The sequence below is a fragment of the Carettochelys insculpta genome, chromosome 5 (assembly GCF_033958435.1).
Source record: "Carettochelys insculpta isolate YL-2023 chromosome 5, ASM3395843v1, whole genome shotgun sequence".
Taxonomy (NCBI): domain Eukaryota; kingdom Metazoa; phylum Chordata; order Testudines; family Carettochelyidae; genus Carettochelys; species Carettochelys insculpta.
The window spans coordinates 68,852,878-68,867,300 of NC_134141.1; the positions used below are offsets into that span (position 1 = coordinate 68,852,878).

A 14,423-nucleotide genomic window follows, 5' to 3' on the forward strand; every position below is an offset into this window, starting at 1 on the left:
CCCAGGCTGGCAAACCCTGCTATGGCAGCATTCGGGTCCCCAAGCTGCACGAGCCTGTGGAGGAGCAGGGCATTGATGGCGCAGACAACCTGCAGGGGAAGGACATGGGAGAGCACCAGTGAGGGGTGTGCAGGGTGTGTCTGGCCCTCCACCCCAGGGTTGCCCCCCACCCCAGGCATCCCTCCCCCAGGGCTGCCCTCCAGCCCAGGGTCCTCTTACCTCCATGAGGACAGCCCCGACGGTAGCCCTGCCCATGCCAAACTGCTGTCCCATGGATTGGTAGCTGTCTGGAGTGGCCAGCTTCCAGACAGCGATGCCGACCCGTTTCTCGACCGTGAGGGCACACCGCATGGAGGTGTCCTGGTGCCTCAGTGCGGGGGTGAGCCACTGGCAGAGCTACAGGAATGTCTGCCGGCTCATGTGAAAGTTCTGGAGCCTGCGCTCGTTGTCCCACTCGCCGAGCACCAGCCGCTCCCACCAGTCGGTGCTCGTGGGGTAGCTCCACAGCCAGCGGTGTGTGCGGCGGGGGGGGGGGCGGTCGGAGGGCAGCAAGGTCTGGGGCTGCTTCCTCCTCCCCTGGGGGCAGCTCCTCTTCTGCGAACAGAAGGTGGTCAGCTGCCTCCTGCATAGCATTGAGCAGGGCAAGCACTGCTCCTGCAGGGGCAGGTGGGTGGACTTCTGGCTGCTGCTGCTGCGGGTCCATACTGCCTCGACGGGGTGTGCATGCCTGTGGCTCTGCAGACCGCGTGCTGTGCAGGCTGAGTGTGTCTGGGAGGGGCCCTTTACAGGAGTGGCTAGCTGTTGCCCCAGAAGTGCTAGGCTACCCTGTGACCCTGTCTGCAGCTGTTCCTGGCACCCTTATTTCGATGTGGGCCCCTTTGGCATGTAGACGCTCCCCTGCACCACCTACTTCGATGTGGTGCTGCCCAACGTCGACATTGAATGTCGACGGCACCAGCCCTGGAGGACGTGTAGACGCTATTCATCGAAATAGCTTATTTCGATGTCACTACATCGAAATAAGCTATTTCGATGTAGCATCCCCGTGTAGACGTAGCTACAGAGTCACAAACCAAAAAAGCAGTCACGTAACTCTTTGAAGACTAACAAAATAACATGTTAGGTGGTGAGCTATCATGGGACAGACCCACTTTTTCAGATCCGGAAATTCTGATGAAAGTAAACTGGCATGATGAAAATATAACAGAGATTGAAAAAAATGAAATGAAAACTGACAAATCAGTTACTTAGGACAGAAAGGGGGAGGAGGGGAAGAAAATTACTTACTTCAAGTGTCTATTAAGTTAATTGCCTGAGATCACTACAAATATCAAAGATGGGGAAGCTGTCTTTGTAAGGTAATTGCTATCTCTATTAAGACCAAGCCACAAAGTGACATCTGAACTGGAGTTTATTCTCAAGTTTGACATTTTGCAACTTGGTCTTATTAGAGATAGCAGTTACCTTACCCATTACAAAATCTGGTGTTGGCAAAAATTTGAACCATATTCTTCTTTATGAGCCACTGCTGTGGATGGGTTAGTCTTGTAAACTTCCCTAGACTGGAAATGGGAGAGTGGGGGTGGGAGGGGGGAAATAAGGAAGAGAGAGCAAGAGTGAATCAGTGTAAATGCCTTTACCAATACATTAATAAAAAGATGACATATATAAAAATCCATTAGTTATATTAATAAATTTATATTTAAATTTAAAAATAGTCTTCAGAAGTTATGCTTCACTTATATTTCCTCAGCTATGTTCTTTCAAGAACTATAATTTCAATTGCTAATTTCACTTCAAAGATTACCTGAACCTTTAGTGTCATCTATATTTCACACAAAAACCAGAACACTGACGTAATCCACAAAGTTCACGCTAACCATCATAATGACAAAAATATTCACTCAGAATGTGACACTTCTATAGTGTTGCTACTGCCCAGCCTTGTAAGGCTGATATTTTTAGCATTTCACAAAAATCATTTCAGTAATAAGTAATGAAAGGAATAAGAACTGAATGTGTTTCTTCTCCTTTCCCTTTTTTCCCCCAAGTCAACATCTCTGAAAACCTTACAAAACGAGTGCATGAAGATAAGTCATCCTTAGTCACATGTTAAAGTAAAATTATCAGCATAAGCCTGTCCTTCTTACCAGTAATTTTCAGTAGAAGAAGGTGCGTTACAGCCAAAGAGTAACATGTGATGGACTGTGTCCATGCTGGCTTGTGGCCTGAAGTCAACTGAAAGACAAATTGATAAACTGATAAACAACAAGCAAAAATTTGAGTTTTAGTCTCACTACCACAAATCGTGATTGTCCATTAGGTGCTTAATGAAGATATTATCGTGCAATGATTGGTTCATGGTGTCATGAACAGGGATAATTGTTTTATGTTCACTCTGATGTGATGGCTTAACACTACAGGAGCATTTAAGCAATGGAAAGGAGAAGCTATATATTGCAAGTTGAGTTTTTGTTGTTTTTAGCTACAGGACAAATTTAATTTGCTGGAAAGAAGTTTTCAAACCATATGCTACTCTTTTTCAGCTTTTTCTTAAAAAAGTTCATTTTTGAAATTCAGTGTTTTATGAATACAAGGCAAAACATTTTAACATGATTTTGAACTTCATAAAATCACTTGAAGAATACTATATAAACTATACTATCCTGTAATATGTTCCGTTGTGAATTGCACAAATAAGCACCTTTCAGATGATTGCCCATCTTTGTTTACTGGTAATATATTAAGCATTTAACCATTTCATAATTGGGAAGGGAAAAATCAATCTGAGGCAATACTGAAATATTGCAGACTGACATTTTAAAAAGCATTGCCCCATGGGAGTCACAAGACTGTGCAACAACATTTTACAGCCAGATACCCTCTTGGACAAGAATGTTGGGGCCCAGTTCATTCTGTTTAGGTTTTTTAATATTACAAAACAATATTTAAGGATATTTATTTTAGTTACGTTTCTGCTTTGGAAAGCAAAGCTATAAAGCAATCGGCACAGGAATAATAGAAGCAGCAGTTCCAAGATTCCATCTGCAGTTTTACAAATTCCCTCAGGATGCTACAAAATCATTTGTGAGCTGTGATACTTAAACTGACGGCACAGTAGCACCAAAACAACCCAAAGCATGGTGTGAAATGTCTATGCACGTAGCTCTTCTAAAGAGAAATACAATCGTCTTGAAAGAGAGGAGAAAGGGAAAGAAAGTTGAATACAGAATCTTTCAGTCTAACTGAAGGTTTTGGTATTATCTAGGGATATATGCATATAAATCTAATGTCTTATGACATACAGAAAGTCAAATGAGATAATCTGATGGGCTGCCTTCGACAGAGTCGACAGCCATTTTGGGTCCCAGGGCAAGGTGGGAGTGGGGATACAGATCCATGCCCCACGAGCGTGGGGCCCAGGGCAGGACTTAGGGTAGTCGGCCCTGGGCTCCCTCCCCCCACACACACACTCCCTCAGAGCTGGGCACAGAGTGGCAGCACAGTGCTACACAGCATTTGAAAGCAGCCTGGAGCTCCAGATGTCATTGCTGTCAAGATTGCAACAGCAGCAGCTAGCTGTCCGGGTCCCTTTGAAACATCAGGGCTACGGACAACTGCCCGCTTTGCCTACCACCCCACCATGAGCAGGCTTAAATGTTACAAAACTATAAATGCATCAAATCAAGCTATACCTCATAATCAAGAATTAGGTATTTTTCTTAAGACTAGCATTTGGTAAAAAGCCCTGTTAACAATTTGTCTTGTGTGGCCATGCTGTGTCTCCCGATATTTGCACTTGACATTCAAATATTTTCAAGATTCTTCATCATTATCCACTGTCTTGAGAATGTTTGAAAACTGATTTTGCTCCCCATGTGAGACACTTGCTGTTAATCACTATTGATCACATGTTTATAAGCAGGCACAAATCTTCAGTTTCAGGAGTGATGCAGTTCAATCTCTCTGGATAGTCTCTTGACTTCAAAGCTTATGTCATCAAAACATCCTATTTTGCCTGTAGGACCTCAATTATATGATACATTATTGGTGGATATTTAAATATATTCAGAGAAAAAAGATCTGCTATTTGCTTCATTTTCTGAAAAAGATAGGATTTGGCTTGTACGTATTTTCTATGAGTCACAGAGGAGGTAGACAAAAATTGAACGAACCAAAAATCAAAGAAAAAACATAAAAGATATTTTCTTACACTGGAGCTGCTTTTAGAGAGTTTAGCAGGTCGGGAGACAGAAGTCTTTCTCCTAAGTGCATTGTCAACTCAAGCAAAGGTCAAATACCCATGCTCTGCATCCCACTCCGCCCAATTTACCAAACCTCATTCAAGTGAAACCTCTGACTCTGTGAAAGGTTAACTGTGCACTACATGTAGGAACAGAATCTAAAAGTGGGATTTTCTAAGGTACCTAAAAGAATTAATTCCAGTGACGTGCGAGGGGAGTTGGATGCCTAATGCCCTTCAAATCCTTTCAGAATCCCAGTCTAAATTCCTATATGACGTAATTGTGGGGGAGGGACTACTAAGAATTAATAATTTTACGACAGAATTAGGAAACCTGAAACAGATTTTAAAGATTTGAACTGCTTAAATAAATTGTTCACCAAAATTAGCAAAGACCATCTCTCCTTCCAAAACACCACATACCTGCCTTACACTTATCCAGAATGCTAGAAATATTCTATGGTGAAGATTTCAAGAACAGCAGTAGGTCTATATCTACAGAACGGAGCTACAGACGTGCTTGAAAGTGAATATGACCACCTCGCCCAAGACTTCCCATCACTGAGTGACTTGAAATCCTGGACAGGTGTGTAAAAGCCTTCTCTCTGCTCTGGTCGATCCAACCACAGTTGTAAAACAGAGACCTGCACTTCAGGCACTACAGCTAAACTAATGTTTATCAGTTAACACCTGGATAGTTTGTATAGCACATGATGGCTACGTCTACATGTGAAGCCTACATCGAAGTAGCCTATTTTGATAAATAACGTCTACACGTCCTCCAGGGCTGGCAACGTCGACGTTCAACATCGACGTTGCGCAGCACCACATCGAAATAGGCGCTGCGAGGGAACGTCCACATGCCAAAGTAGCACACATCGAAATAAGGGTGCCAGGCACAGCTGCAGACAGGGTCACAGGGCGGACTCAACAGCAAGCCACTCCCTTAAAGGGCCCCTCCCAGACACAGTTGCACTAAACAACACAAGATACACAGAGCCGACAACTGGTTGCAGACCCTGTGCATGCAGCATGGATCCCCAGCTGCAGCAGCAGCAGCCAGAAGCCCTGGGCTAAGGGCTGCTGCACACGGTGACCATAGAGCCCCGCAGGGGCTGGAGAGAGAGCGTCTCTCAACCCCTCAGCTGATGGCCGCCATGGCGGACCCCACTATTTTGAAGTTGCGGGACGCGCAACGACTACACGGTCCCTACTTCGACATTGAACGTCGAAGTAGGGCGCTATTCCCATCCCCTCATGGGGTTAGCGGCTTTGACGTCTCGCTGCCTAACGTCGATGTTAACATCAAAATAGCGCCCAACACGTGTAGCCGTGACGGGCGCTATTTCAAAGTTAGTGCTGTTACTTCGAAGTAGTGTGCACGTGTAGACACGGCTGATGACAGCAGTAGAGTGGCAATATTTGCAGATTGAGGTGCAAAACCATAGCACCTGTGCCCTTTCCCTGGGATGATCTTAAACTCATCCAGTAAGAGCTTTGTCTGGGTGGTCACTCGATAACAAACAGTATATCTTCATGTCACCCTCCTATTTGTGAGTATGTTGATGTCTGATCAGCCTAACTATGGACCTTATCAGAGGAGGGGCAGTAAGTTAAGCCTCTTTCCCACTCTGGTTCCTTTACTCCCAGGCAGGCAGCTAAGGAACCAGTTTGCCATGGTGTCTCAAAGACCCCATTTTAGGGCAGTCTACATTGAGCAGGATGTCTAAGGGCCTCCAGAGATTTGATTCTAGCTAAAGCCCTAGAATAACAGCAGATTTCCAGCAGAAGCTTCCCTCTGTTTCAGGGCAAGTTTTGTCAAATCTGCATGAGACCCAGAGAAACACTTTGAGAGAATCAGCATTTGTTGACAAAACCTAAGTTTTCTTGTAAAGTTTCCACCTGACCCTCTATATAATCCCTTTATATTAGTTACTAAATTCATCCCACAAAACACTTTTGAAAATAATATTCTTGTTCAAATCTTCACTTATACACCACCAAGATGGGATTTTAATGTCAACCTCCATATAACTCAACATAAAGAGCGATCTAATTTAGAAATGCCATTATGCTACACAGAGATTAGCCATTCTGTAGTCAAATTAAGAAAGGTAATCTGGGAATATATATTAAATATCTGTAGTTATAAAAACTAACTGGGCCCTTCTTCCCACAACAGAAGTCCCCATCAACTGTATTATGAACTCTGAGGGAGATGGATCCTAACTGTACCTGGTTTACCAGTTTAGTTAACGAATCCTTTCTAACAGGAACTATCTTTAAAAGATATTAAATTTAGAACTCTTACCTTTCAGTTACATAGTTTCCTCCTACTTCCCACCCCCTAAGTTAACTTAGGGCCATATTTTTAGGAATGTAAATAAGACTGGCCAGCATATATGAACTCTCACTGTTTGATAGATTATAAAAGGAACCTAGGTATGTTACCTTTGCAACAAGCAATGTTGCCTGGCAATGAACAAGTAAACATGCAATACATAAACATGCAATACTGCGGTAAGAAATCAGTATAATTCAGTAGCTGAGTACAGAAGAAAAGCAGTAAATCAAATTATTTCCCTCTCCGTATAGGCTCCTCTTATTTGTATAGTGCAGCCTGAGAGAGGATTACCATCAGTCAGTAAGAAAACAATATTTATTTACTGGACAGCCATGTGCACAAAAGTAAAGGGATGAAGATGACAGTCAAATTTCTTGGCTGAGTGGCTTGCTTTCAGACTCAATTCTGCTAAGCGTCTGTAGAACACCCTTCAGCTAAGACTACAGTTCAGTAATCAAAAACAGATTGTAGCAATGTCAGCACCAGTCACGGACTAAAGACACTTTTTATTTGTCTAAATAAAAATAACCGGACATTCGAAGATATTTGGAGAAAATCTTCATTATCTTTTTAAAAGCATTTTAGTGACGGTCATGGCTACCTTCAAGATCAATTCTCCTCATCTGCTTCACCTCACAAACATTTAATTTTACTTTACATGATTTATTTTTTTTCACCTCAATGTCAAAGTCAAAATAAGCATCCAAACTTCACATTTTGACCCTATTCCAAGGTCATATGGTAGATGGACAGTGCCCACCAGAATATACAGAACTGATCCTAAAAAGGCCATATAAAGAGTAACATTCGTAACAGCTAATTATAAAGTTACTCTTCTAATAGCAGCCTGATGAAGAGTTAACTCACAATTCCAAGTCTATATTCTATGGACTGGATACAGATCAGGTTGATCAATACTGATAGAAGACTCTTGTGGCATTTATCTATGCACAAGACACACTGGACACAGCTGCAAGTGATACTCTATTGTTTCAAACACATTTTTGAGCTCCATAGAGGTCTTCTTCAGATCCATTGTACTTTGTATCTTTCATATCTTGGGACCAACAGAGCTAAAAAAACACTGCAAACAGCAATGGCATATATCACATTTTAATTTTAGAAGGAAAAAATTTGCTTGTAAAGTGTAATATTCTATTTTGGGAATCTAAATGATAATTGCAGTTGGAGAATTTTATTTCTGCTGATCTGTTCTTTCTTGTTCTCCCGGGTATCGGCTGACATCTGGAGCAATTTCTTTTTGGTGGCTCTACGTAGATTTGCCTTGCCTCTTGCTCTATGACTCTGATTGATTGAACAGTGAGTCTACACAACATTAACTTGTGCACTATTAATAATCATTCAGAGCAACTAGTAATGAGTAGCCAACATCCTTGCTCCAGAAAGAGCTGTGAAATAGTGTATCCAAATAACTCAAACTAATATCTGTCTCTTGGGGTACATCTATACTGCAGTTGAAGCTGTGATGGCAGCAGAGGTTAGCATACCCCTCTTAGCCTTACCATTGCCAACTTTCCTAAAAAGAAGCAGTGGAGACCCGGCACCACAGGTACTGTGAGTTGTTCAAGCACATGAGAGCAACTGGGTAAGTATACAAATGGTCAGCCAGTATTGAAGCCCATGATGTTAATATGCCTTTTTCGACTCAAACTAATTCAACTGCATGGCAAGTATTAGATTACAGAAGAATGAACTACTTTGACAGTCCTTTCATGCCTTTTTTTCCTTTACAAGCATCAATCCTACAGATGAAAAATAAGGCTGCAGTCATGGGCTGTTTCATTTATTGACAGTTTGCACTTTATTTTGCTATGATGGTTAGAACCATACAGGGTGAAAAATGTAAGCCTATTGTTCTCTTGAAGATTTGAGGGTCAGTTCCTGTGGGGAGTACCATATGAAAATATATTCTAAGAATATGTCATCAGCAACTATACAAATTTTTCAACCCATGCTCTGATCACCTAGGAAATTTCAGTCAAATGAACCATTTGCTGGTCTCCTTCCTTTCGCTGAATAACTAGATTACTTAGAAGCAGAATGGAATAAAATTAAAGCTACCCAAGAAGACAAACTGAACAGATGGTGCTTACTTTAGTGATCTACTTATTTGATTTAAACATTGATACACTACTATAGTAGGTCCTGTCAATACATTTGTTTTCTCAGCCATGCCAGAATATTTGAAAAAAAGCTAGATATTTTTGCAGACAAGTAAACTCTTACTGTGCCCATTGTTGATGGTAAGTGCAGAGAATTTACCGCCTGTACCAGCAGGTAAACAAACACTCTGTTCAGTAGAGCGGAATTAAGCATCTAGCCACAGACAGAAAGCCAATATTTTACAAATGGAACTGCTTGGTATTAGCTGCCATAGGCATCTGCATGCAGTTCCTTAACTACTATTACTCACGAATCTCCCCAGGTACAGTTTGCTATCTTGACTCTAAGTGGCTCTTGCTATAGTTTGTTTCTGCATTAGGTATGATGAATGCATTTTAGAAACCCTGAGCATTAAAGATTAAGCTCTTACGACTCAAAAAAATCTGTGGAGTGATTTCAAAAGAAGGCCTGATCAAATTTTTTCCACATAGCTCATACTCACCTATATAGGCTTCTTCATCCACTGGCAGACGTAATGACATGCAGAGGTAGGTATCAGACTATTAAAGAAAACAAAAGAATAAAAATTATCTTAAAGTTGTATCTTGTTAGAAAAGAAAATAAAGGAATTCTAATACTGAAACTCTGCTCTACCGATGCATAGGAACAAGCAATTATCCAAACGTATGTTAATAAACCTGGCAATAGAAATTATTTGCTAAGGCTTTCCAAACAAATAACAAATAAGGATTTCGAGAAAGAGAGACCTGTTATTTGCTTTCTAATTCAACCAAAGTAAACCGAAGCAGCACACAAAATAAAATGACATCATATTGGACTTTTGAATATTTTTTCTCTATTTGACTGTAAACATTGCATCCAAAAAACAGCAATAAGTCATGGCTAAGTACACATCTACCTGAATCAGTAACTCTTTGCTTATCTTTTGACTTAGGTAAGTGGTCTCTTTCAGCCACAAAGCACATTAATATTGAAATATGTGCAGCAGCAATCAAAAACTGTTTGTGCTTTTTAATGCATGCACCTTACTCCAGTTAGAATGAATTGGAATTATGCCAGGGCACCAAGACAAGAATATACTTCTTTCCAAAATATGGATGAGAACAGAAGCAACAAATATTTGTAGTTTTCTTCAACTGTAAATTGTACAGAACCATCACTTTCACAGAGCAATGAGGTCACTGCTCCCTTGAGACATAATGAGACTAGGAAGTCCAGCCATCACAGATAATCAGTACTATTTTTTTTTTAAAAAAAGAGAGAGAGAAGCTCATACTCAGCTGGTTCCCCACTGCTCTTCCCCTCTTCCCCAGCCAATTCCACAGCTGGGGCTGTGGAGGTGTTGCTACTCAGTACGAGCAAGTACTGGGACAAATAAAGCACTGCATATAATTCATGGTTGCCATCCTCAAGTCCCCCCCTCATGCTTTTTGGTCTCAAAAACCTTTGTTTTAACATTAAAATGCCAGTCACTTAAAGTTTGGAAGTGATCAGGTGTAGACACTTCAAAATTAAACATGAATTACTAAAACTTCAGTTGCAGTCAGAGTGAACCCAACTGGTGGCCGTGGTCAATATCAGCACCTGATTTTTCTGCTATGGGCTATATTTTCCAAAGATGCTAACTATCAACAACATCAGATTAATTGGCAAGGAGAGGGGTTGAAAAGAATGAATGAATAACATGCTAAAAGAAGGGTTGGCTTGTTTTTGTAAAAACTTAAAGCTTCCAAGAAAGAACAAACAAACAAAAAAACCCTAGCTTTACTTCAAAAGGACAAAAAAAAATTAAATAAAAAAGGAAGTGGGTATTTTGTAGGAAGGTTGCCAAGTCTGTGTTTATCCTGAAGTTTGAGATTAGACTTTAAATGGACCAAATTAATTGGAAAGTTTTGGATTTTTGTCAGCCTGATAATATCAGGAGGCCCATCAGTAGTAGGGGCAATAGCCTACCAATTCAGAGCATGGGGTAGGCTTGCTACCGCTTGTGAAGTATGCTGCAAAGCACAATAATAATGTGATCAACTGGACTGGCCCCAAAGCAAATTAGTCATTCCTGTCTTTGCCTGTGGGTTATGGGACAGGCGCCACAAAAATAAACACTGTTCAACAAAAATCACAATTGATAACAATACTCTTCTCCAAGCAATTGGCCCAAGAGACTGTGTAATGTATGAGCTGCTGCTTCAGTAAATTAGCCTGTTAGCATGATTTCTTTATATCTCAACAGATATCAGTTTGTATCTGAGGCCATAATCATATTATGGTATTACATGAGGAAAAGAGATCACATTCACTACAGCATCTTAAAATGAACATTTTTATGGAATAATTTCTTAACATGAAAGATGATCTATTTTATTAGAATAGTGCCACGAGCTCCAGTAGGACAGGGACACCACAGTGGTAAGCACTGTATAAAAACACACAACAAGATAAAGTGCCTTTCCCAAAGAGCTTGCAATACAATTTAAGACAAGATGCAGCAAAAATACTTAAATAATAACCAGCTATAACTGAGGAAGAAGGACTCTTTGTAATGTTGTAGTATGTATACTCTTAAGAAAAAACAATATGCTATGTTACTTTGTCTTTTGCCAGGAACTATGAAAAGGAGAGAAGGACTAATGACAGAGCCATGCTAGTCTATATACTATCAAAACAAAAAGCAGTCAAGTAGCACTTTAAAGACTAGCAAAATAAGTTATTAGGTGAGCTTTCGTGGGACAGACCCACTTCTGTGGTTGTATAGTCTAGCTAGGAGCCTTTGTGGATTCAACACTGAAAACAACGCTTTAAGAAACTGAAAGAGCAACAGACACTGCACATTTTTTACATTAGTTTCTTGGGTTCACAAGCAGCCTGGCTTTAAAAAAAAAACCTTTAAGTCAGTCACAAAGCCAATTTTATTCCGTGTTTTGAAAGTAAACCAGACACTAACAGCTGGCAATTAGAGTCAGACGAATTAAAATTAGAAAAAGGCACAAAATGTTAATAGTGAGGGTGACTAACCAGTAGAACAAAGTACCAAGGGAAACAGTGGATTTTCTGTCTCCTGGATTCTACAAATCAACACTGGATGCCTTCCAGAAGATATGCTATAGCACAAGTTATTGGGCTCAGTGCATGGGTGAAGTTCTATGGCCTGTGTTACACAGGAGGTCATACAAGTGGCCCCCTTCTGGATGAAAAATATATGACTCCATGTATATCATTGGAAATTCAGGGGCATTAAGCCCAATGGCGTAATGCGTATTTGTTTTACCTGTTGCCAAATCACTCTGGTGATTCTATGCCTTCCTAATACAGTATGTTACCAAGTAGTTCATTGTCCTGGGTAAGTTTTACATAATTCTACACATAATCCATACACAGTTGCACCCATTCTTTTTGTACATTTACTCTCACAGCAAACTGTTCTATATCTCAGCATACTGCCATGGGCTTGTAAGTAGTCTGTCAGAAAGCTCAGACTCTAACCTAATGAAAGATGACACAGCAAAGGAAGGAATTAATCAGCCATTGCTTTAGGGTCTCTCACTCTGGTACTCTGCCAGTCCTAAAGCAACTGCCAAACCTGAAGACCTTAGAATCCTAAAATCACAGAAATGTAAGGCTGGAGGGAACTTCAAGCAATCTGAGTCTAGGGGTGTGCAACCAAAACAGTGAGATGAAATACTATTTTTTCAAATTCAGTTACAAAATCAATACTTGAAGAGTCACAATGCATGTGAATACAAGACAGTCCTTAATAAATGACATCAAACCATACTTTTGGTAACCCCTATTTTAAGAAAGGCACACACATAATGATTTATACCAGTTAGAAAGTTTAAGCTACTTTTACCAGTGGACTGGACAGCAAATGAAGAAAAGAAAATCGCTGCACCTGGAGATAGGCTCAGCCTAAAACCTGACCTCTGGATCCCTCCTGCCACCCTGCCGGCTGCTAAACCAATTCAATTCTTCTGTTTCAGTGGCAGCAGGGCAGGGAGCCACAGAAGAGTCAGCGGTGGCAGCAGACGAAGCTGCAAATGACTTCTTAAAGAATTGCATGCAGCTCCAGAGCTGCACGTTGCTGACCCCCCGTCTAGCTGGATCCCAGTGGTGACACAGAACCAAGTAAGCATACACCATTCCTGAGAGATTTTTGTCCATCCTGTTCTTAAAATCTGTCCAGTGATGGGGATTCCCAAGCCTCCTTTGAAAGCTTGTTCCAGTGCTTAACTACCCTTATAGTTGGAAACTTTTTCCTGATGTGTAGCTGAAATCTCTCCTGCTGCAGATTACTTTCATTACTTTTTGTTTTACCTTTACTGGATATGAAGACCAATTCATGACAGTCATCAAATATGTAATTAGCTGTTATAAAGAAGACAATTAACAACCTCCTGACACACACCTCCATCTTCTCAAGACAAAAGATGACCAGTTTTCTTTTTAACCTTCTGTCATAAGTCAGGATTTCTAAACCTGTGAACATTTCTCTCCCCACCCACCTGGCTTCTCTTCAATTTGTCCACATCTTTCTTTAACATGTGTCCAAAACTGCACACAATTATTGCTTCTGAACTCTCAGCAGTGCCACGCAGAGTGGCACAATCACCTCCCACATCTCACACCTGACACTCCTATTAATACACTTCAGAATGATATTTGCCTTCTTGGCAATTGTGTCCCACGGAGTGATTATATAGCAAAGAAAAACCCTTAGTGCTGAGTTAGAGGCTGGGTTAATTGACTTGGACTTGTGAAGTTAGGGCTGCAAAGCTAAAAGTAACAGTGTGGATGTTTGCTGTGTGACTAGAGGCCACATTCTCAAATTCAACAATGGGGGAAGGGTCTGAGAGCACCAGCTTGAGCCTAAAGGTCTATGCTGCTAGTTTTGTTAATACTGATAGTCTTAGTTGAAATTTAACTTTTTTTTTTTTTTCGTGAAGACAAGTAAAACAGGCATTGAACACCTCGGTCTTTCTGATGTCTTCTCTTACTATCTCTCCTTCCATGCTGAGTAGAGGACCTTCAGCTTTTGTCTTTTGCTTCCAGTTTATGTCAAAACTCTCTTACCCTGCAAAGGAGTAACTTACTTTGTACCTTAGCCCTTATGATTTTGCCCCTAAATGTTTACACTGTTCTTTTGTGTTCCCCCCAGCAATCTGTCCATTCTTTGTGGGGTTCTTCTACAATTTTCAAGTCATTGAAGAGTTCCGGATGGAGCCCTTCTTCACATCAAAATAGCTAGCCGTTATGAATTTCATACTATCGCCTTGAAAAAATGCCAGTTCTCCTGAACTTCTTTTTCTCTTGGAAGTGCTTCCCATGGGACCTTACCTACCAAATCTTTGAATTTAATCATATCTGCTTTTTTTTTTAATTCCATTGTCTTCATTTTGCTGCACACACTCCTTCCTTTCCTTAGAATCAAGATATCTTTTATTTTATGATCACACCCAAATTGCCTCCAGCCTTTTAATCCATGACCCATTCTTCTTTATTAGTCAGAATCCCCTGGTTACATTGTAAAACTCTGAGAAAAAAATAGTTGTCCTTATAACTCGCAAGAACTTCTGGGACATTTTGTTTTTTGCCAGAATATTGCTCACCTCCTCTCTTTTGCAACATAAAGCACCTCTGGGAACCATCCAGCTACAGAACACTTGCTGCAGACAATGTGCTCTTGGGAGACAGAAT

At 40.9% G+C, this 14,423-nt stretch overlaps 1 protein-coding gene across 8 annotated transcripts in view; it reads right to left on the reverse strand.

Annotated features, from left to right (window-relative positions):
- The window catches only part of PAM (peptidylglycine alpha-amidating monooxygenase), a 273,477-nt gene that overhangs the window by 137,251 nt on the left and 121,803 nt on the right, over positions 1–14,423 (reverse strand). For all 8 annotated transcript variants that reach the window (XM_074995279.1, XM_074995278.1, XM_074995277.1 and 5 more), the window contains exons 4-5: positions 9,214–9,271; positions 2,151–2,238 (exon numbers count right to left, since the gene is read on the reverse strand). In XM_074995279.1, the coding sequence (XP_074851380.1) occupies positions 2,151–2,238; positions 9,214–9,271 (146 nt within the window). The remainder of the gene's footprint in view (positions 1–2,150; positions 2,239–9,213; positions 9,272–14,423) is intronic.